Source organism: Astatotilapia calliptera, chromosome 13 (assembly GCF_900246225.1).
Source record: "Astatotilapia calliptera chromosome 13, fAstCal1.2, whole genome shotgun sequence".
Taxonomy (NCBI): domain Eukaryota; kingdom Metazoa; phylum Chordata; class Actinopteri; order Cichliformes; family Cichlidae; genus Astatotilapia; species Astatotilapia calliptera.
Window position 1 is genome coordinate 18,610,977 of NC_039314.1, and position 23,614 is coordinate 18,634,590.

The 23,614-nt window shown below is 40.6% G+C and overlaps 1 protein-coding gene across 1 annotated transcript; it reads left to right on the plus strand.

Moving 5' to 3' along the window:
* The first annotated feature begins 98 nt into the window (after positions 1-98).
* On the plus strand, positions 99-23,297 carry pgbd5 (piggyBac transposable element derived 5). The gene is made up of 7 exons (XM_026189704.1): positions 99-1,103; positions 6,361-6,791; positions 11,320-11,454; positions 17,091-17,271; positions 20,670-20,867; positions 21,508-21,613; positions 23,012-23,297. Exons 1-7 carry the CDS (start codon positions 710-712, stop codon positions 23,205-23,207), a joined length of 1,641 nt encoding a protein of 546 aa, XP_026045489.1. The 5' UTR covers positions 99-709; the 3' UTR covers positions 23,208-23,297.
* Positions 23,298-23,614: the final 317 nt, after the last annotated feature.

Consider the following 23,614-nt stretch of genomic DNA (forward strand, 5'->3'; position numbering starts at 1 on the left):
CGATGGCCAAAATATGAGTCTGTTTTCGCTAAAAATGCTTCTAAATATCAAAATAAATTAATAAATAATAGTTGTAATTTTATTATATCTATAATCTAATAAAATAATTTTGAATTTTAATTTTCCTCGTTGTCATTTTCTGCGTCCATCATTATTATTCTAGCACTGTATTATCGTTAGTCATCATAATCTTCCTTCACCTCAGCTTTAGCAGCTGCCATCAGCCGCACCGCTCCTGTCCGAGTTTGCTTTAGAAAGTGAAATCTTATTGGCTGGCGGTGCAGCGCTACGGCGTCAGGTGATTCAGTGCCAGCCACTACTCTCGCTATTCCTCGGAGTGGATAAATAACTCGCTGGTCTCTCAACCCGGATGCTGAGCCAAAACTATTGATGATTTTGCCCAGTGAGCAGCGCTGTGGGCAGAGCAAGGGGGCGGAAATATTCCAGTACCCTTGAAGCGGACAGCTGCCACCGGATCTACACTCTGCTGACCACCGGGCTCCGCATCCGAGCCGGGACGGCAGGTGGATCATAATTCATACCAAACACAGGGGAGGGTGTGATCGCCACACTGAAGGCAAACACGTCTCCTGCTCCTGCAAGATCGTGACCACTTGCACGCCACTGAGGAGGTAGTGAAAGGGTGAGAAAGAGAGTGGAAGAAAGAGAAAGGGGGGGAGGAGAGAGGAGCATCACTACAGAGAGAGAGATGGCGGAGTGCGGGCGAAAGGCGCTGTCTCTCCTGGAAGCGGCCCGCTCCCGGTACGAGAGCCTGCAGATATCCGACGACGTGTTCGGCGAGTCCGGGGACGACAGCAGCGACAATCCCTTCTACAGCACCTCCGGAGACTCCGACTCTGATAACTACATAGCCGAGGTAGGTGAGGAGGATCAGCAGCAGCAGCAGCAACAGACACCGCAGCAGCACCACCACCACCATCACCACCAGAAACGAGGCGATAAGGAGAGTGGACACAGCGGGGGGACAGGAGGTGGCAGCGCAGCAGGACCTCCCGGCTCCCTATCCCGTAGTCAGGCAGAGGAGGAGGGCTGGACGGAGACTCTGCAGGATGTCACGGTCCCGCCGTACAATGATACATACGGTGAGGCACGATGGATGGGCTAATTTTTGCACTGGTGGGGAGCAAATGCTCACGGCTGTGTAGTGATTGGATAGACACAGACAGGAGTGCCGTCCGTGTTCACATTTTTCAGGTCAGGCAGGCCATTTCTGTTTGTCACAACAGCCACAAAGCAACTACTGCTTTTTTTTTTTTTTTAAACAACTGAATACTGCTCTCGTTTTTATCTCTCTCCCTCTCTCTGTGTATGTGTGCGCTTCTTGCTTGTGTGTAGTGACACATGCATCGTTAATTGCTTTATTAAGTTAATGGCAAAGGCTTAACCTTTGATGCATCACCCCTTGGTGCTGTTGTAGACATGCTGTCTTATGTGTATGTGCTCATGTTTCAGAGCTGTTTCGTTTAGAGAAACGGCATGAAGCCTCTCCTGGCTCCATGCACATGTATTATGTGCAAATTTTAGAATAAAATAAATAAATAAATGGCACATTTTGTTGCATATAAACTCAATGTGCATAACAAGAAATATCTATGCACTTTGTAGAGCCACAACTTAACCTAGCATGCATGCCTTCTGATGCTATGTAGGTGTGTGCATTCATGCAGAACTAACGCACAAATGCCAGCCTTTGTCCACTGGTACCAACAGCTTAAATGTGAGACACAAGCTCAGAGAATCCTGATTTATTCATTCGGTTATTTTCCTTTTTAACTGCACACTTCTGCAGGTCTGTTTGTGTGTGTGTGTGTGCTCAAAGGAGAGACATTTGTGTGCATGAATCGTGACAGTTAAACAGCAGTGTGTGCACCCACACTGCTCCTTCCTCTCTACCACACCATTAGACTGTCAGTCTTAAGAACAGTATTTATTTATTTAGTCCATTATAGATCAGAGAGTGGGGTTTGGGGTTTATAGTGCAGCTCTTTCAGTCAAGCTATGTTTGGATTGGTTCTCCTTGTCCATCTTTCCTGCCTCTGCTGAAGCCAAAACGATTTGTGAGAATGCCATCCTGTTTCCACCGTGACAGGATGCACTGTTGCAGACTTGGAGGGGAATCGGCATATGGCTGTAGTAGATACGGACCAAGCCCCAGTGTGCTGGCACACTACCTAGTAGGAACACACTTATTCAAATGAATAAAAAGCCCTGGCTGTAGATAACCTGCCAAGATGCCACTGCAAAGTAAGTGAACAGCACTCGCTGTTTGCAAAGAATTGTTCCCAAGCTGTTCCAGTGCAGCAAACACCGAAATGTACTACATGATCATTAAAAAAAACCCCCACATATGAACAAATGAGATAAAGCTTTTAAATGTTGTTTTGGAGCTATTTGGTTCAAGAAACAGCCTGTTCCAATAAACAGAAAACTAAAAAAAAAGACACATACTAAATAACATTTATTTCTGGATTTTTTTATTTTTTTTATTTTTCAGATCCAGCTAACTTTAGTAATCCTGCTCTGGGATAATCTGAGCCTGGATATAAAGTGGTGTCTGTTTTAAGCACCCAAAATAGTCTGAACCAAGCTGCACTGAGCTGGGGTACCATAAGAGGTTCTTGCTGTGCCACAAATGTTAGAGGATGTTCAGTACTTCTACATCCTGGACTGTCTGACTCTATTTAGCTGTTGTGACTTTGTTGACTTAAGCTAGGGTGGCAGCAGGTGTGTTTGTATGGTCTGGTCTGATTTGTTAAAAATGCAGTCAGTGTCTGTTTGCACAAGCCACTGCAACTCTAGGCCTGCCATCCTGTATCAGGGTAGGTATGATTAAAAGCGTGGATGTAGTACTGCCAGAGCGCATAATCACACTTCAGACCTCAAGTAGCCAAGACCTTACTCTGACTTAATCAGCCCGAACAGATAAGAATGACTCCATCCTGAGCAGCATGTCTGCATAAATGTGCGTCTCCGCAGATTTTAATGGCACGAATGACGTTTCGGCAAAGTCGGTCAGTGCCCGTCTGTCTGCCTGCCCATTTCTATGTCAGTCAGTGCGTGCTGACACAGGATGTTCATATGTAATATGCTGTCTTCAAATGAGTTTGTGATGGTTGCCCCTGCAGTGCGAGGCGGGTGGCAAATGACTAGACCAAAGATTATGAACTGTAGCTCTTAGATTATATAAGCACTTTATCATGATGTCGAAGGGAATTAAAGAACTATTTATTGCTTCACTTTGCTGAAGCTGACTGAAAGATTACTGCTCCTGTCCATATGTCAGTTCATCTGCCTGACTGTGTATTGCTACCTTGTCTGCATGAGATCTCTCAGCCATTAAAAACACTTAGACAAAGATGCATTTTATTATATTTATACATAATATTCTCTATCAATCACATAAAGGTAGAACGCTGAAGTAATTGGACTAAACAACACAAATGAAAACGTTTTTGCTTAAAGACAGTAGATATTGTTTTATTTGTAAGTCCAAAAAAAATGTAATCAATAGTCGCGGTGGTGAGAAATTGCACTTAGGTGCTGTCTCTTTAATTTCCACTAAAAACTGAACTCGGAACACATTTAGTCTATGTAAGGGTTGATGCACTTCAAATACACAGTAATCTCTCCTACTAAATCCATGGCTATAAAAGCTCTATGAGACAGATGTTTGTCCTGGGACAATGGAAATGCCACAACAGCTGATAATCGCGAGGGATTATACCTGTCTGTGTGTGCACTGTAGGTGGATTTTTCTTTTGAGCAATGTGGGAAATCGATATTTATAAGACTGCCACATAGACTAGCATCAGCTGAAAGAAGAGTTATGTAAATGATTAATCCTGTTTCATCTGATTGATGCAGGCTGGACTGACGATGAGCTGGCAGGGCTACTCAAAGAGGAAGGTTGTGTTTGCTCAGCAGCAGCAGATGAGACAATTCTATTATCCAGGAAAATGACGAGTCCTTCCTCACACTGTATTCGTACCTCCCTTCTGAGATGAGTCGTGTTAAATCATTTTGCCTCAGTAGATCTTCAGTCTGAACGTCTGATGTTTTTATTCAGGGGTGGACTGGAAGTCATGTTGAATATTACCTTCAGCTTTCAAGTCTAATTGGATGTGAATGAGTTGATCTTTGAGCTGTGCCCTGGCTATTTCTGTGTCTTGTCTGCAAGCATCAACTGAGTGGGAGTGCTTGTATCCCACTCTGTCTTTTCTACACTTCATGTCTTGTCCTCCTGCACACTTTTAACAGTGTACTATATAGGTTGAAGTCGTGTGTGTTATCGTTAAATCCGCAAAGAAAAGAGCCTTCATTATTTTAGTTGCAGCCAGCTACACAGGGCCTGAGAAGGGAGAGTAAAAGCCTTTTTTTTTATGTTGTTCTGAGATAATGAGATTGTGCTGTTCAATCGAGCCAAAAGATGTTCTGCTCAAAGTCCAAATTACCTCTCATGGATCCAACAACCTGAGAGTGAACCAAAGCCAGTTAACTGCACTGAGTATTGACTGTGTGGCTCCAAAGCTACATCCAAAGGCAGACGGACGGAGAGCTTTTTAAATGGGAGATAAATGTTATCTCGTCCTTAACCAGCGAGGGAGAATAATTAGGTCAGGCAGAAAAGTCCCGACTACGCTTCACTGTTGCTGCCATTAGCACATTTTAGAAAACAGCTCTGATTCTTTGTTGATTAATTTTAGTTAAATTACCTATTTATCCATTGCCTTTAGCTAGTTTTGCTGCTAATTCATTAATTATGCCATTTCAAACATTTATACCGCAGCTGATGAACCTTTTTTTTTCATATTTGAGCATTTATCTATTGCTTTTAACAATTCTTTGATGTTAATGTTTGTAAATACAGTTATTTTAATTGTGTCAGGGCTTCTTTACTTTAAGCCAACAATTTAAGTTTTCGTTCAGTACTTTAAAGGATGGATCAGTCCCATCTCCATATTTTACAGTTTAACCGCATCCTTATTTATCTTATGTTGGGCTAACTCTCTTCAGATTGGCAGCACCTGACAAACAGAAGGTTTGAACAGCATGTGTCTAGAGCTGTGGGTTGTGAACACCATATTAAGAGTATTCCCTGTATTTGACAATGTCTAAAAGTAGCGGGAAAAAACGACTCAAACAGTGTTGTTATTTGAAATTTTGGCCACGTGAGTGTTATTTTGAATGTTTATTCTTTAAGCTGTTAGCCACAGTCACACATAGGCCACAGTCTGGCATAGAGACCAGTTGGCGACTTCTTAGCAACCACCGCTTCCTAGGGAAAATTGTGCATGCCTCAACCAGTTAGTGAGTGGTTGCTGGCAGTGACTAGGTGAAACTGATCTAAAAGGGATATACGGTGCTGCACAGACAAGTTTCTTGTGAGCGGTTTGATCATCAGCACAATTAGCATGGTTCATGTCACTGTCACTTCACAGCCACCTGTTCTCTCTGCCTATGTGACCAAGGCCTACACTTTTAGACATCTCTTTAAGTTGTTCTTATGCTGCAGTTTCCAAAAAGAAGCTTCTTGCTTGATAACATAGACTTTCAATAGATTTAAGTAGTACATTATAAGGACTAAACACTGTACACTGATCACACAAACTTTACAACCACACACAGATGAAGTGAAGCTTCTGTGTTATTCCACAGGTTTAGATACATTCAAATTTCATTAATAAAAAGGCAAATCATTCTGTATAAACAAAACCATCAGTCAAATTAATTGAAATAGTGCAGATGTTTTTTAATGGCTCATGGCTCGCAAACATTAAAGCGTGATTTTGACTTATTGCCTGCCGTAACACAAAAGCAACAAGACACTGAAGCCTTCCGCAAGCATAGAAATGCCACACTTTGACTGGCACCACAGTGTGGTGGCTGTCAGGTCATGTAAACTTTCTAACTGCTGCCCTGGGCTTATGACATTCATACCCAAAAGCTGCTGATGCACGAAGTGTACTGCGTTCCTCTGATGTTTTGTTTTTTGGGGGTGTTTTTTGCTACAATGTAACACCTAAAATTAATTGATGCTTTACGTTACTGTTCTCAAGATTCTTTTGAGATGTCACTGGAGTTTATATAAGCAAGAATGAGCCTGTGTGCATCCCACACAGCTTTGAAGATGACAGCTCAACAAAATGATATTTTATTGTGTCAAAAAAAACCCTTCTACTCAGCAAAGTCAATCAAATTGAAGGCTTCGTACCAAAGTTAAAAAGCTGGGCGTAAGTGACAGTGCTGTGTGCGACTTATCCCATGTGCGATTCTCTGTCTGTCAATCAGCATAATTTTTTTTGTCATAACATTTCACTTTTGTCCTTTTTCCCAACACAGGACCTGCTCAAAAGATGCCGGCCACCGCTACAGCCTTGGACTTTTTCCAGCTCTTTGTCCCGGACAACTGCATCCAAAACATGGTCACTCAGACTAACATGTATGCCAAGAAGTTTCAGGAGCGGTTCGGCTCAGACGAAGGCTGGCGTCCCGTCACGGCCCAGGAAATGAAAGCGTTCCTGGGCTTTGTCACCTCCACCAGTGTGCACCGCTGTGAGTCAGTGCTCAGCATCTGGAGCTCGGGCTTTTTCAGCAACCAAAGCATCGCCTTGAAGATGAGTCAGTCGCGTTTTGAGAAGATCCTCAAGTACTTCCACATTGTGGCTTTCCGGCCATCACAAGGAAGCAACCAGGGCCTTTACAAGATCCAGCCCTTCCTGGACTCGCTGCAGCAGTCCTTCAGCTGCACTTTCAGACCATCACAAACACAGGTGTGTGCGTTGCGACAGGTGGCGTTTTCTTCAAGCCTCTCTTGATATTTTTAGATGCTTTCTTTCAGCTGGCAACAGATTCTTCTTGCCTTTAGGAGCACCACATTTTAACAGCACAGCTACATTTTATTATGCCTCATGAATTGCGTAGTATAAAAAGAAACGACCAAAGTTCCAGAAGTCATTTACAGGTGATGATGTTGAGGAAATCACTTTTTAGTCATCCACATCCAAAGTTTTGCTGTGTCAGCATGTTTATGTGTTCCAGTGCAATATTAACTTTCTGACCTGGAGCCATAACACATTTACACAGATGCAGAATGAGAAGGAAGAGGACAGTAATCAGTAGGTGGGGTATGAGTTGCATGTAGGTGTAGTTGCAAGGGGTATGCCAAGAGATTGTCTTATACATAGTTGTAATTTAATTAGTTTATCTCTTCTCTGACAAAATCATTTGAGCTATTTAGTTTTAGATGTAAAGCAAAAGAGAAATTTGTTGAATGACTGTTTTCAATTCAATTTGTATTTATACAGCACCAAATCACAAGGCCAGCCATATAGCTGAGAAAGCTATATGCAGTGCTGCAGTTTCACTGGAGGATATGTTTAAATATGGTAAATGGACTGGTTCTTATGTAGCACTTTTCTACTCTCACTGAGCACTGAAAGCGCTTTATACAACTCGTGCATTCACACAAGCACTTTATCTAAGGCTTTTTTTAGTGCTTCTATCTAACATTCACTCGCATTCACACTCCGATGTGCATCGGCGAGTAAATTTTTTAACAATGCTTCAAGTATTGCAAACCAGCTCATAGCTCCAGCAATGAGTCTCTGTTTGAAAAGCCATCTACACGATGACTATATATATATATATATATATATATATATATATATATATATATATATATATATATATATATATATATATATATATATATATATATATATATATATATATATATATATATATATATATATATATATATATATATATATATATATATATATGGGGGCGCACTCTGTTTTACACAGGCTTCCCCTGCAGAGGAATCTTAACTTGTGTATCCTATCCACATTTATGCAACTAGGCCAGTGGAGCGCCAGCCTTGTTTCTCTATTTTGGGTGGGCTGGACTTTTTTTCAACTTTCCTACTTTACATTCTTCTCTGGATGAATTCATCACTCTGCATCACTGGAGATTTAAAAGTACCCCAAATAACCAGCCTGCCTAAAATCAGACTGATCTTTCACCACTGTGCCCTTTTTAACTTAATTTTTTTTGTATTATTTTGACATGACAGCAAAAAGAGGAAGCTTTTGAATCAGTTTTCTCTTTAGGTGTGTTCTTCTTGAGCAAAAAGGCACAACAGAATTTACCACGACCTTGTTTACGTAAATCTGATGAAAATGTAACATTAAAAATGTGTCTGATTGCTCCCAGAGTTCAAGCAAAAAACAAAGATCTTACATAAGATGCAGTTTACTCTTAAAGTATTTGTTAGTAGAGGATACGGCATTGCATACAGTTCCTATAAGGGCTTTTCTTTCTTTCATAATTATAGCTAAAATATTGCAACTTAATATTCTCAGTCTTTTGCGCAGGACACTGGGGTTGCTTTCAAAAATAAGTGAACAAGTTGATTTATTTGCTGTTGTCTTTCTACTGTATGAGTGCTACAACATCATCTTCATTATGAAAGATGATGCCAGTTCTGTGATGGGAGCATTTGGGAACACAGGCACTTAAAAGCAATGCCCTCCTCATATATCATCCACATCTAATTCATCTGTGCAAATAGTTTAAATATCAATATTTTACTCTTTATTTCATTGCAGCATAGTCACTGGTTGGGTGAAGTGTGTTAACTTAAATCTAAAAATGACAAAACTGAGCCAGTGAGGTCAGCAAGTGAGTGTCGTTGGCAGTGACGGGGTTTATGTGAATCTAGGCCAGTTTGTTTTATCAGTTCATTTTCTGTATTTTCTGCTCCTGATAGTCTCTCAGAGTGGACTAGAAAATACAGACAGTCTGAAACTGTAGCTCCACTGGCAAGGAAAAAGCAATCTTCTCAATAAATGACTGCCTTCTGAGAAAGAGGGAAAGAAACAAGTGTAGTTGTTGAACTCTGAATGGCAGATAATAATGGTTTTAAATGGGATGTATTTAAGTATTTGATTTTTTTAGTCATGTTGCTGCTAGCCTGGTAGCTCGATCCTTTCAGTTCAGTTTTATTTCAGCAGTACCTTCAAGGGGCTGTATATTGCAAGGTAAAAACCCTACAAAATATTCAAGAGAAATTTCCAACAATCAGACGATCCCAGTGGGTGACAGTAGGAAGGAAGAACTCCCTTTTGACAGGAAGAGGCCTCAGCAGAACCAGGCTCTCAACCAGGGGTTAAGAAGACGCCTACAGATTGGCATTGGCAGCATTGGCAGCTGTCCACTTCCTGCTGTGACAAAACAAATTTCCCACGTTTGGGACTAATAAAGCTTATCTTATCTTATCTTATTGTTGCTGTTGTTGGGCTCCACGCAGTCCTTGAGCTGCCTCTCCAGTGAGTATGGAGTAAGGCCCTGAAGGTGACAGCTGTTGTGAACTGCTGCTGCATGAATAAAATTGAACTAGACTAAATTGAATATAGTGCAACTCCAACAGTGGGGAAATAGTCATTGTTCAGCTCTCCAGGAGAACAAATCAAGAGACCCATTTCAGAGGTCACTAATATACATGGGTAACAGCTAGGTGGTCAGCTCCCAGACAGGTAAATGTAGGAGTAGGGGGGGCTTAGCAATGCAATATTGAAAATAGACATAGTTTGCATCTAACAGTTAATCATGTAGAGAAGAATTATGGGGGAAAAAATGCGCTCTGTTTTTTTTTTCTCTAACAAACTCTAGCATGTTCCTCGAGATACTCCTAACAGTGATGCGTCACATATTCTATGTCCATTAGATCTGTGCTGGGGTTAGTTTTGCATTCGCTCAGATCATGTCTGGACTGCTTTATTGCTGCTGTATTGATTTGCAAGTGTAAAATAATTATTCAGAAAGCCATTAGAAGACATCCACTCGAAGACGGTGAACAAATGAATGGTTTTATTTTCTCAGACAAATGATTTACTTCAAACATTTTGAAATGTAATCACTTTGGTTTCAGCTGTAATAAGATGAGAGAAGACGTCACTGTGCAGCTGTGCCGCAGCTACAACATGAATTATTTCTTAGGCTGTTGTGGTCTGGGTGACATCATCCATCCGAAGTCTAGATGGCCTCATTTATTTTTAACTTTTATGACTCCGTGATTCCATATTTGACTGGAAAATGACTTGTTGCTAGAGCAGCACGGAAGTGCTGGTCGCCACTCGGTTAGTCAAATCATGATGGGCTGGGCGGGAAGAAGAGGCAGGGAAAACACCGGAGGAAGGGAGAGCCCTGAGAAATTTAAAATGCAAATATTTGCCGAGTATCAAAACCAATGTGTATCTTTGGATTTATGACTGTTGGCTTTTAAAATACTTTCTTTGTTTCTCGTTCACCATTTGGAAATTCCTCTTCAGTATCTGATATGACTCATTAGGAAAATAAGGGGGGGAGACTTGCACATTCATCCTAGTATTTAATGACTGTGGGCTTAGGGGAAATAATATAGAACATACAAATAAAAATCAGTTTGTAACAACTGTACATTTCATATCAAACCCAATTCTGACAGCTGTCCAGAATGCAAATATATTCAGCTTAGTGTCATAGAAAGCAAAGAAAATCAGTTTTAGTTAAAGAACTTATGAGTAATGAGTAATTTAACTCTTTTTTTTGTGTGTGTGTGTGTGTGTGTGTGTGTGTGTGTGTGTGTGTGTGTGTGTGTGTGTTAAATTGATTGTCTTAAAGAATGAGAATCATAAAATCGTGTGTTTCTAAGGGCACCCTGAATTTTCTTCTTATACAAATGAACACCTTTTTTTTTCTCTCTCTCTATTTTTGCCACTCCGAGAAAAAGTTAGTCACACCTTATTTATTTGGGGATTTTATTTTGTTTTTTATATATTTTTGTCTATTTTCATTTGAATGGAGAATCATCCATGCTAAAAAGAAAACTAAATATAAAAAGGCTTCCACTGTTTGGATGAATCCAGGCAGAGAAGGAAGTTATAATGCATAAATGTAAAAGGTATGGACAACGTGAAGATGAAACATCAAAATGAAGTGAAAGTGACAAGGCAGAAGTTATTTTTCGGAGGGGTTTGCAAACAGAGCTGCACGAGTGAGAACATGTTTCTGCTGACAAAGTGTTTTTTGTTTTTTTACTATCACGCTCAAACACATACAGGACTTGCGAGAATCTTCAGTTGGCCGCCTTCTCTCTTTAAACTCTTGGTGTGGTATTAAATCATACACAATCTCATTCTTATCTCTCACACAGGAAGCCTCACAAGGGAAAACTAGTTATGTTCATTAGCACCTTTTTGCTTTTGATGAGGCTATGCAATGTATGTATGTAAAAATTCACTTAGACCCATGTTTCAGGTTCTTCATGAGCCCTTGATAGATGAGGACCCAGTGTTCATCGCCACTTGTACAGAAAGAGAGCTGAGGAAGAGAAAGAAGAGGAAGTTCAGCCTCTGGGTCCGACAGTGCACCTCCACCGGTTTTATCTGTCAGGTATCTGCACACAATACTCGATGTGTTTGTATGTGATTTGGAGACACGGAGGTGGGAAACTTTCTTCAGAATCACAATTGTTTCAGGTGTGATTTGAGAGTGAAAAATTACATTAGAGGAGATGAAAAAGAAATGATTGCATGTCTTTGTCTGCTTTAATTCTATTTTGATTTGCTGCTTTGCAACTTCATGGCAGAAATATAAAATTTGTTTTATTAAATATGGCATACAGAAGTCTCGAGCGTGCCTGAAGTCAAGTAAGAAAGGCTTTCATGAAAATATCAGAGGCTTTGATCTTCGCTAGATTTCAAATCTTATTCTTTGAATGTTGCATCATTTAGCATTCAATCTATTACTTTTCACAGAAAATTATTATATTTTTTTTTTATACTGGTAAATTTATGTGCAACAAACTGCACGGTTTGAGTTTAAAATGGATCACATGAAAAGCCTTCTGGGTAAAAAATATTGTCTTTTGATGTTGGTTTTGAGTGGAAGCGCTACTAGCTCAAGCAGGCACATCTCAGGCAGGCAGAGCTGCTCTGACTAACAACCTTGTCCTTACTGCAACCTTCCACTCCTACGCCGGTTGGTTATGTAATACACCCATTTAACTGAGACCCTGCATGGAAGGACTAACAGACCTGTCCAACTCTGAGCATTACAGAGCTCATTATACAGTGGGAAAACAAATTCAAATTCAAATTTTATTTGTCACACACACACACACAACCATACACAGTATGACATGGGGGGAAACAAGAGAGAACATGCCCCAAAAGATTTTGTTCGTGCAGTTTTTTTTGCTAAACTTGATGCACTTTTTATGCATCAGCCTTCCTCAGTGTTAATCATAGTGTGCATGTTGTGCAGGTCACCCACATTCAGCCACCCACACACATGCAAGCTCACGCAAGCAAACACACAAACATTTGCATTGGTATACTTGACAGGAGGCCATGTTTTTAATACCAGTGATACCCAGCTACAGTTTATTAGTTAAAGGCTTCTGCTCCCTCAGTGGAGATGAATGGAATTTCACTTGTGCTCACAGCAATGAAAAACGACATTAGAAATTCAACATCAACACATATTTCCAGAAAGACTGCCCTACTTACTCAGACATATCACTTATGTTAGAGGAAGAGTTTTATAGGGTGAAACTTGTTTGTTTGTTTTTTCGTTTATTTGGTCAACAATCACCACAGCTATGTCATCAAGTAAATAGGAACCCCAACCGTTACCTTAACCTAAATCTTATTCTGACCACCAACAATGAAGGCTGAGAACTCGTTTTTAAAGTCTTCTGGGTTTTAAAGTTAAAAATAAAAGAGATCAAACACAAATGCAGTATGTATTTTATTTTCCCTTAAACAAGAAAGTCTTGTTCCTGCTCAATTTAGAGGTCGCCACAGCGGGTCATCTACCCCTTATACCCAACATCCTTCTCTTTCACACCGTCCTCTGTATTTCCTCCTTCACTACATCCATGATTTTTTTCTTTGGTCTTCCTCTTTTCTTCCTGCCTGACAGCTCCATATTCAATATCCCCTGTCCAGTATATCTGTTATCCCTCCTCTTCATATGTTCAAACCATCTCAGCCTTGCCTCTCTAACTTCGTCTCCAAGCTCCTCGATGCTCTGATATACATACACTGAACAAAAATATAAACGCAACACCTTTGTTACTGCTCCCATTCCCCATGGGATGGACGTAGAGACCTAAAATTCATTCCAGATACACAATATAACCATCCCTCCCAAACAGTGGTCACAAATCAGTCCAAATGTGTGGTAATGGGCACATCTGCTATATTGAGATAATCCATCCCACCTCACAGGTGTGCCACATCAGGATGCTGATCTGACATCATGAGTAGTGCACAGGTGTACCTCAGACTGCCCACAACAAAAGGCCACCCTGGAATGTGCAGTTTTTTGCGCTATTGGGGGTCTGGGGACCCAGAACCGGTCAGTATCTGGTGTGACCACCATTTGCCTCATGCAGTGCAACACATCGTCGCATGGAGTCTATCAGATTGTCAATTGTGGCCTGTGGAATGTTGGTCCACTCCACTTCAATGGCTGTGCGAGGTTGTTGGATATTCATGGGAACTGGTACACGCTGTCGTATACGCCGGTCAAGCACATCCCGAACATGCTCAATGGGTGACATGTCCGGTGAGTATGCTGGCCATGCAAGAACTGGGACATTCTCAGCTGCCATCTGCCCTGAACAATGTGAACCATGATTCATCCGTGAAGCGCACACCTCTCCAACGTGCCAGACGCCATCGAATGTGAGCATTTGCCCACACAAGTCTGTTACGGCGACGAGCTGGAGTCAGGTCAAGACCCCGATGAGGACGACGGGCATGCAGTTGAGCGTCCCTGAGACGGTTTCTGACAGTTTGTGCAGAAATTGTTTGGTTGTGCAAACCAATTGTTCCAGCAGCTGTCTGGGTGGCTGGTCTCAGACGATCTTGGAGGTGAACCTGCTGGATGTGGAGGTCCTGGGCTGGTGTGGTTACATGAGGTCTGCGGTTGTGAGGCCGGTTGGATGTGCTGCCATATTCTCTGAAACGCCTGTGGAGACGGCTTATGGTTGAGAAATGAACATTCAATGCACGGGCGACAGATCTGGTTGACATTCCTGCTGTCAGCATGCCAATTTCACGCTCCCTCATTGCTTGTGGCATCTGTGGCATTTTGCTGTGAGACAAAACTGCACATTCCAGGGTGGCCTTTTGTTGTGGGCAGTCTGAGGTACACCTGTGCACTACTCATGATGTCAGATCAGCATCCTGATGTGGCACACCTGTGAGGTGGGATGGATTATCTCAATATAGCAGATGTGCCCACTACCACACATTTGGACTGATTTGTGACCACTGTCTGGGAGGGATGGTTATATTGTGTATCTGGAATGAATTTTAGGTCTCTACGTCCATCCCATGGGGAATGGGAGCAAAAACAAAAGTGTTGCGTTTATATTTTTGTTCAGTGTATATTATGGTCACTTAGAATTAAATGAGCACCTGCAACTCTGGCATCTCCGGTTCAGTTCTTTGTCTCTTTGTCAGCATCCTTTTGTCTCTAAACCATGAATCATAGCAAATGTCACTGCCGTCCTGTAAACCTTTCACACTTGGTGTCACAAATCACTCCTGACACCCAAAATTCAAATTCCTTATCCACACTAATGCGTTTTTGTTCAAAAATGCATCGTTTTCTCTCAGTTTTGGCTTCCCGTCCACACTGAAACTACGTTTTTCCCGAAGGAAAACGCATCATTCTCAAAACGCTCTCGAAAATGCATACATTTGATTTTCGAGACTTTCGAAAACGAAGACGCATGTTAGTCATGTGATGCAGTCATGTGACCAATTAAACAAAGATAGCGGAGGGCATTATACAGCAGTTTTGTTTGCCCTGTTAAAGATTAATATCAGTTTGTACATGCTCCAGATAGCTTTTCTTCAAATTCTTTAACTCTCACTCGCTTTTGCAACTTTGTACTTTTGTGTTACTCGCAACAACAACTCCACCTCATTGTTAGTCCATTTAAAAAACTCGGTGCTTTTCCTCGACATTTTGCAGCGACGTTTCAAAGAGCCGGAAAGTAAATAAACGGCAGACAGAAATGAAGCAGGCCGAATCTTCTTGCGTTTCACGCATGCGCAGGACTGGAACCTTAAGCGTTTTCGGCTGTTTCAGGCGCAACTGTGAAAACGACTGAAAACGCCAGTGTGGACACGGAGCGTTTTCAGACGAAAACGCCGTTTTCAAATCTACCTGGGCTGGTGTGGACGTAGCCTAAGTTTGAGAACCTCCATCACTTGATTTTGTTAGAGAAAAAATGCTGCAATGGAAAAAATCGACAAAATATCAGAACAACTTTCAAGGGCTGGATGTTCATGAGTACAGCTGTTTAAGGAGAGAAAAGCAAGATGATTAAAGAATGTAAACACATGATCTGGAGTAGGATCAAACGACCTATTGAATAAAACTCAGTTGCATAATTCACACTTTCAATAGAGGGGAAAAATATACAGAAGCAGAGAGAACAACATAAAGACTCTTTAGAGAGACAAGACAAGATTGGACCAATACTTGTGCAACTTCAGAAACAGAATGCACAGAGATTAGCAGTAGAGCATGCCAACATTTTTCTGCTCATGCACAAATTGACCCAGACTTTTTGGACAGTTGGGTTGTAAGAACAAGAAGACAATAATACAACTTTGAGAGTCAGATACTTTTTATGATGAGATCAACATTTGGCATACAACTGTGTACACTAAAGGGTAAGTGTTTCCTTCTTTAGCCTGGAAGTAGGCCAGAATAGCATTAGTGGAGTGAGGAGTATCCTACACAGAATGTTAATTTCCCTTCTTTTTTTTTCTTTTTCATTTAGTTAAATTGCTTTACATAAAATAAAATAATCAAACCATTCATTATTTTTCTTGTAATCTGACCGTTTAAAACAAGTTGTGTGCAAGAAGCATCGCAGAGCCTGTCATTTAAAGCCGTATTCCATTATCCCATCCATTTAACAAATAAGCATTAGCATTCACGGTGACTGCAGGCGTTTGGCAGTCACTCAGTGTTCACCAGTCCTCTGTACACTGACGTGTGTCTCCATTGAATTCTGTGTCTAAATGAATTGCGTCGAGGGAGAGGGGGGAAAAAAAAATCAAAGAAATAAAATGAGTTAATGGAGCGAATCAATGAGATTCCATTAGCCAGTGTACCACACAGGGATCCACAAAACACACACACACAAACGCATGGACAGGCCACTTAGTTTAATAGCTATGGGTCTTGCGTAGATGCCGGCTAATCGGGCTAATGCCAATCAGCTCCCAAACGATAGTAGAAAGTTCAAAAGGCACACAGAGCCATCTATGGGTGTACATTTCTGTTTGTTCAGTCTTGATAATAGCTTTCTTTGGGCCCTAAGGACTGCATCATGTTCCGGGAATCATATCTACAAATGCTTCATGTATGTTAAACTAGGAGGTAAAGCTCAGCTTGCATTGATCTATAGTTTGTACAAAAGTCTTGAGCCGCCCCTCGTTTCATGGCTTGAAGTGGCTTGAAGTGGGTGATCATGAAAATAAATTCAGAAACTGAGATATTTAAGGAAATTTTGATCCACAAAAATAAAATTTTTCTGCCAATCATTTTATGGTTCAGGCTTTAAAGGGGTAATTCTCATCTTGGAAAAACAAGCCTCCTCAAATCTCCACTGTAGAGTCAGGTGTGACAGTAGCTTGACTCACAGATCAAACCAGCTACATTTGGTTTGAAATTTCACAGAATATCCTAAGAAGCACCAAAATATTATTTCATGCCACTGGCATTACCTTTAGTGTTGTACTTATACCCCTGATATTTCATGCTGGAGTCTCCATCTTAATGTAACCCGATGTTTTATGAGTCCAAATACATTTTTATTTCAGTTCCACAGTATTTTCTCCCTCAGGATACACTTTAATTCAAAGTCTCTACTGCAATTTTGTAAATTGAACATTACAGTTTCTCTAGGGTTTAGACAGCAGCCTCTGTAAGCTAGAAAAGTAAAAATGTTTGCATCCACACGTCCTGACTTGATCCCCCCCCCTCTTCTGCAGATCGCAGTCCATCTGAAAGATGGCCAGGGTACAGATGGTCTGGCCACCTTGAAGAACAAACCTCAGCTCCACAGCCTTGTGGCTAAGCAGCTCTGCCAGAACATTTCCGGAAAAAACGCCATCATCTTCACTGGGCCATCCATCACGAGCCTCAGCCTCTTCACAGAATTCAGCAAACAAGGTATGCAAAGAAGTTTCTGCAGCAGATTATGTCTGCTGCTTGTTCTTTGCTTGGTCTGCTTCTTTTCCCTTCCCTAATTGTTACTTTGTTGTGCACTTTGTAATCTATCTCCATCTCTCCATACCTCCCCTTTTTGCACTTTAAAAAAATGTGGTTATTCATTTTTAATGATGGTGTGATTATACCATCCCCAGGCGAAACAGCACGCACAGGACAGCAGTATTCTCTATTCTATTCTAAGATAAAACTACAAAGCCAGACAGTATGCATGTCGAATAATTTATTTTTTCATCTCTTATCCGTATACTGAGGGTGAACTTGCTAAATTACACAGATGCCTTTGTTACTCTCCCAACAGTGCTTTCACCAAACTTGTCAGTCCCCCAAATTATCTATTTTTTTAAAGCTAACTGGCATTTAAGCTAACTAATCTGAGTTAAAGGAACTTTGAGTGTGGAACATTATAAGGCGATTGCATCGTCTCCAAATAGCCAATCTGTCTGAGAGTGTCTGCAATTTCACTCAGTCAGATTGATTAATGTTTGCAAATAATTGCCATCTATTTTATAAAAGCAGGCAACACATTGCAGTCAATCAGAGTCACAAAGAAGAATCCACGCACACCCTCGTCATCCTGTTGGGCAGGTGCTGAGTCAAAAAAAAATGTGAGAGAAGAAGAAATAACAGTTCACACACTGAAGAACTCCAGATTCCTTATTTATTGCATCTAGTGACGTTGGTCATCAGACCATCATCTGATTAAGAGCAGGTGTGCTCGAAACATCACTAGATGTCAACTCAAATAGTTGCTGGTTGTATTTGCTAGATAAAAACAAGTTTGGTGAGCGACTTTGCAGTTCAATTGCTGTCTAGCAGCAACTGCGTCCAGCCAGGTTCGGCCTGGACTTTGTATGTAAGCAACTAATGAGTTTGTGTGAATTTCTGTGTAGGTAGATATGCAACATATTTGTGATTTTTGGCAATTTGACACAGTTGATCCCTGTATTATCATAAAAAGATTGCATGTATTTGCCAACTTGATGCAGTTCTGTCACAAACCAATAGCAGACTGAAGCAGACACAGCAAAGTCTCTTTGAAAGTGGCAAATGACTACGAGTGGCCAAGTTTGATAGTACCAGTCTCCAACTGGTTTTCCTAATGTGAGTGTAGCATTAAAAAATTGAACGAATTGTCATGACTGTTAGGATGGATGTGTTTTTTACTAGTGCTCGACATCGATCCTTACAGGTTTGCAATGCACTGCAAAAGATTGTTTATTGCCTTTTGACTTACATAGTAAATCATGAAAGATTAAGCGTTTTGCCTTGTTGGAGCTTGAAAAATCAATAGACAGGTAAAGTAGACACTTTACCGGACACTTCATTCAAACACCTGACAATGAAAATCTGAATCAAAAGTGTTTGAGTCACTCTCAGTATGTTTTATTCATAATCTGTGGCGGGAGTCATAAAACCGATGCTTTTGTTTCGGAGATATTGGGATTTAAATGTTTTAATGCTGTCAATCCAGCTGTGATACTCTGATATTTGTGCTCATTATACATTTTTATTTTAATATGAAAATATACATTTACTTTGTTTGCTTCTTTTACATTAATACTGAAAGTGGGATAATGTGAACATGCTATAAAAGCTAAACACAATCAATGCAAGCAGAGAATAAACATTCAGCTCAACAGCTCCTCTGATAAGTTTTCATTTTTACATTTTTTTTTTTTTTGTTGTATTTTTGCTGAAGAATAATTGGCAATTTTAAACTCAACCAAGCGGAGCTTCATTATGTCAAGAAAATGAAGCCTGCAGATATAATCATCATTTTCTTTTTCTAATTAGTTGAATCAGCCCAAAAAAGCCCAGTTCTGAGCCTGTGAATGCATCGTCTGACATCTTTCCTTCAAATTTATCTTGCTGGATTAATTAGCTGAGGTAATTACTCCATATTACTCCGCAGTACTTACTGTGGACATGCGTGCATGTACTACACAGATAGAAATCAGTTTGCAAATGGAGACCAAATCAGCGGCAGTCAGCCAGATGATTGTTTTGTGTTTGCTGGATGGAAGAAAAAAAATAGAAAGTTTCAGGAAAGAAAGGGATACACAAAAATCACTGCAACTAACAATCACTCCTGACTTTAATTGTTGACTCATTTTTTCCCTTAAAGAATCACTCAATAATTTAGTGTAGTGTATAAAATGACTAATGCCCATAGCAATTTCCCAAAAGCCCTAGCTGACAGATTTGATTAGTCCAGTCAAGACTGCAAAAAAGCATTCATTTCACACAACAGAAGTCTTTTGAGAAACTGTCTATTAGTACAATTCTCTGCTCAGAAGCCAGTTTGTCGGATAATTGTGTCCAAAATGCATCAAAAGGCAAGAATATCACAAGCACAATGAAGACGTCCAGTAAAAATAAATTGAGGCAGCACGAAGCAGATAGCTGCCAGCTGTGCCTGCAGCAACATGTCATCCCAAGGTGGTTTGCCCTTAATTATGAGTCATTTTAAGCCTTAGTACAATATATACGAGTGGGTTATACAAAAATTCACCTCCAGACGTTGGCTATGAATGGGGGAAATTATCCATAGAGAATGTAAAGATGTTTATTTCTACTGCAACATTGTCCATTTTATCATGACAGTATATTCTCCTTGTCGAAAACCAAAAAGAGCCTACAAACTGAAAGTTCTCCAGGAGTCAGAAAGCAGGTGGAACTGCCATTAGAGACCTTTGCAGTTTGGAAAACAACCCTTCCTCAAATAACCATGGAAACGGCTCAAAAGTGGAGAAATGATGACTGCAAAATTCCCTAAGCTGTTTTGCGGAAAGCTCTGGCACCTGTATCGCCGGAGATAACCTTAGAGCAACCCTAATTTACAGATTCTTAGTAATCAAATGTCCAGGAAAGGACAGTTTCAAAGACTTTGCATACTTATTGTGGAAGGATGATCGCACCTACACCTTTAAGACCACCCATGAGTACTATTTCCAGATGGTTTGACAGATGGGGGGGTCACTGGTATGAAATGGTGTGATTATCTTTGTCAGGTGTAAACAGGACTGTTGCCTGGAGCACATCTGCTTCAACCCTGAAGAATGGGAGAACATAAAATCCAAACTTGACTCTTTTTCTTTTTTTATGCATGTCCTCCCTGCCTTGTACAGCCCAGTTATAGGAAAAAGACAATGAATCATATCTACTGCATTTTCAAATTAAAATGTATTTGTTTTTTGCAGCACAGTTCTGCAAATGTTTCTGGGTTAACGCCTCGTTAATAGTTGATGACGTGGTTTTACCCTCAAGTGGCCATTTTAGGAACTGCAGTTTTTGCTATTTGCCACGATCATCCTAATTGTCTCTCTGTCCCTCTCCAGATATCTATTGCTGTGGTTTGCTTAGCACCAGGAAGAGCGACTGTACAGGCTTACCGCAAAGCATGCTGGTCTGTGGCTCCACGCCTGCTCAGCGTGGCCAGTCTCGCATAATGATGAAAGGCAGCATGTCGCTGATCAGCTGGTACAACAAAGGACACTTCAGGTTCCTTGCCAATGCCTATTCCCCAACAAAAAAAGGTAAGAAGATCATTTCCCAAAGCATTTCCCCACTACAGGAAACTTCGTTTTTCCTGGAATTAAATAAAAGGAGCTTACTATTAGAAATTATTAATATTTCAGTGCACAAAATCCATTAATTTTAGTAGAAAAACACAAAAGCAAAGACTTTCGGTTGTCGTTATTAAGAATTAGGAGTTTTTTGGGGGAAACTTTGGCTAACTGTACTGTCATTTGTGGATGCAAGTCACCATCTAGAGAAACTGGCACATCATTAAGCATTTATGTCACAGAGAATCAGTGCGAGCTTCTAATCCGTGGTAATCCATTTCCAGGAGGCGCCAAAAATCATGATATTCCCTTCCTCTTATAGAATAATCCACTCTTCATTGTCCAGTTTTGTTAGGTTTTAACTCTAAATGAAGGTTGCAGTCTGCGTTTGTGCTCTTTGAGTGAAGAGTGCTGCAGTGAAGCAGGAAAAGTTAGGCTGTTATCATCCGGCATTGATTTTCCTTTCCCCTCTGCGTGTATATGTGTGTGACTGTTTTTCACTTTGTGCTTGTAGTACTTAATTGATGGAGTTTACTTTTGTACTGCCAATAATTATACGGTAATTAGTTTAAATGGGTCTAGTTTTTGCCTCTCACTGTGTTTGCGTCAGGGCTGATCATTAAGAGGAAAAGTGGGGAGATCCCGTGTCCTTTGGCTGTTGAGGCCTTTGCGGCACACCTCAGCTACATCTGCAAATACGACGACAAGTATAGCAAGTATGTGCACCGTTTTACACAACATTACTTGTTACCAAGAATATTTTACACCACAATGGATTTTAAATCAAACAATCAAGATGTTTTCAAACTTTCAACTTTAATTCAGGGGCTTTGACTAAAGTGTTACATTAGATTTGGGGGTTTTACACACATTTTTATACGTAGTGCTCGATTTTCCGAGGCTCAAAGTAATTAAACAGACCGAAATTATTTCAAATGTGGTGATTGTTTTTATTATTTGGATGAAAATCCTCTGTAGTCAATGACTGCCTGACGTCTACATCCCATGGAGATCATCAAATGCTGAGTTTCTTGCCATGAGATGCTCTGCCAGGCTTTAACTGCAGCCACCTTCAGGTCTTTCTACCTTCACTTTTGAATTTAATAAGTAAAAAGCGTGCTCTATTGGATTGAGATCAGGTAGCTGACTTGGCCATTGAAGAATATCCTTCTTCTCTGCTTTGCGCTTGCAGTATGCTCTGGGCCATTATTCCTTTTCACTGTGAAGCACTGTCCGATCAATTTTTCACCATTTGTCTGAATTTGAATCTGATCTCATCTCACTAGTGACCTGGTTTCACTGGCAGCCATACATGACCCTACTTCCACTATATTTGACAGATGATGTTGGATCATGAACTGTTCTGTCTTGCTCAATACTTTTCTCTTGGTTTAATTTGTCCAAATATATTTTTTCAGAGCTTTGCAAACTTTTTTTAGATGTTTTCCTGTATAGTCTTATTTGGCCTTCTTGTTCTTGATTGTAACCAGTGGTTTGCACCTTGTTGTGAACACTGTATTTTCATTCATTAAGTTATCTGTTGATTGTAGACTTTTACAACGATACATCCACCTTCTCAAGAGTGTTCTTGACTTGGTTAGATGTTGTGAAGTTGTTGTTTTTTTTTTTTTCCACTACAGAAATAATTCTATGATTGTGTCCTTTTTTAGTTTTCTTCTGTGGTCTTTTTTGGGTGTTACTGAGCCATCCAGGTCATTTCTTCTTTTTAAACCTGCTGATTTGGCCCTTGTTTGCACTGAAATTGCTTTGGATCTCATATTTAAAAAAGAAAACAACGCGCAAGTTCAACACTTGGAATAAACGTGTTCACCCGTTCATAAAACTATATCCGTCAATTGTCCAATTAATTTTAAGCCTCTAAAAAAATGGAGGACTATGTATGACTGTAAAAAAAGTTAACATTAATTAATTAAAGCTAAAAGTCTGCACTTCGATCACATCTTGATTGTTTGATTTAAAAACCCAGAGACAAAATTGAAAAATCTGTTGGGCCTATATGTTTTTGGACAATAACTATAGATAGTCAAACGAAATCATATTATTTACATCTTTGCAAAGAGATTCAGCAGTAACCGGCTCATTTCTCCACACAGGTACTTCATCTTCCACAAGCCTAACAAGACATGGCAGCAGGTGTTCTGGTTGAGCATCAGTATTGCCATCAACAACGCGTACATCCTATACAAGATGTCTGACGCCTACACAGTCAAACGCTACAGTCGAGCGCAGTTTGGAGAGAGACTGGTCAGAGAGCTGCTTGATCTAGACGACTGCTCCCCCACACAGTGAGGAAGAGAAGGAGGAGGTTGATGAAGACAGAAGGAGCTCACAACAAAAACACTTAACACAACCCCCCCCCCCCCCCCCACACACACACACACACACACACACACACACACACACACACACACACACACACACACATTCACGCTCAACCTTACAGACTTTGCACTCTGTGTCTATGTGATAATACTGAAGCAGTGCCAAGCCTATTTCTCTCTTCCTATAGTGGTTTTTGTGGCTCTGTAAATATTCATTAACACACAACTGCATATTACACAATAATCGTGAGCCATGAGACTCGACTGCAATCATTAACCCCGCAGATTTACTAAGGATTTGTCAACAGGAGCTTTTTCACAAGCAGAGCTGAATGATGGAACAGGAAAAGCAAGAAGATTTCACTCCTAAATGAT

What these genes read in the sequence shown, in the direction of transcription:
- pgbd5 (XM_026189704.1), top strand. Translation starts at nt 710, where the DNA reads ATGGCGGAGTGCGGGCGAAAGGCGCTGTCTCTCCTGGAAGCGGCCCGC. An exon ending in CCACCGGTTTTATCTGTCAG is followed by an intron (nt 11,455 to 17,090) that starts GTATCTGCACAC and finishes CCTCTTCTGCAG; the next exon opens with ATCGCAGTCCATCTGAAAGA. An exon ending in TACGACGACAAGTATAGCAA is followed by an intron (nt 21,614 to 23,011) that starts GTATGTGCACCG and finishes TTCTCCACACAG; the next exon opens with GTACTTCATCTTCCACAAGC.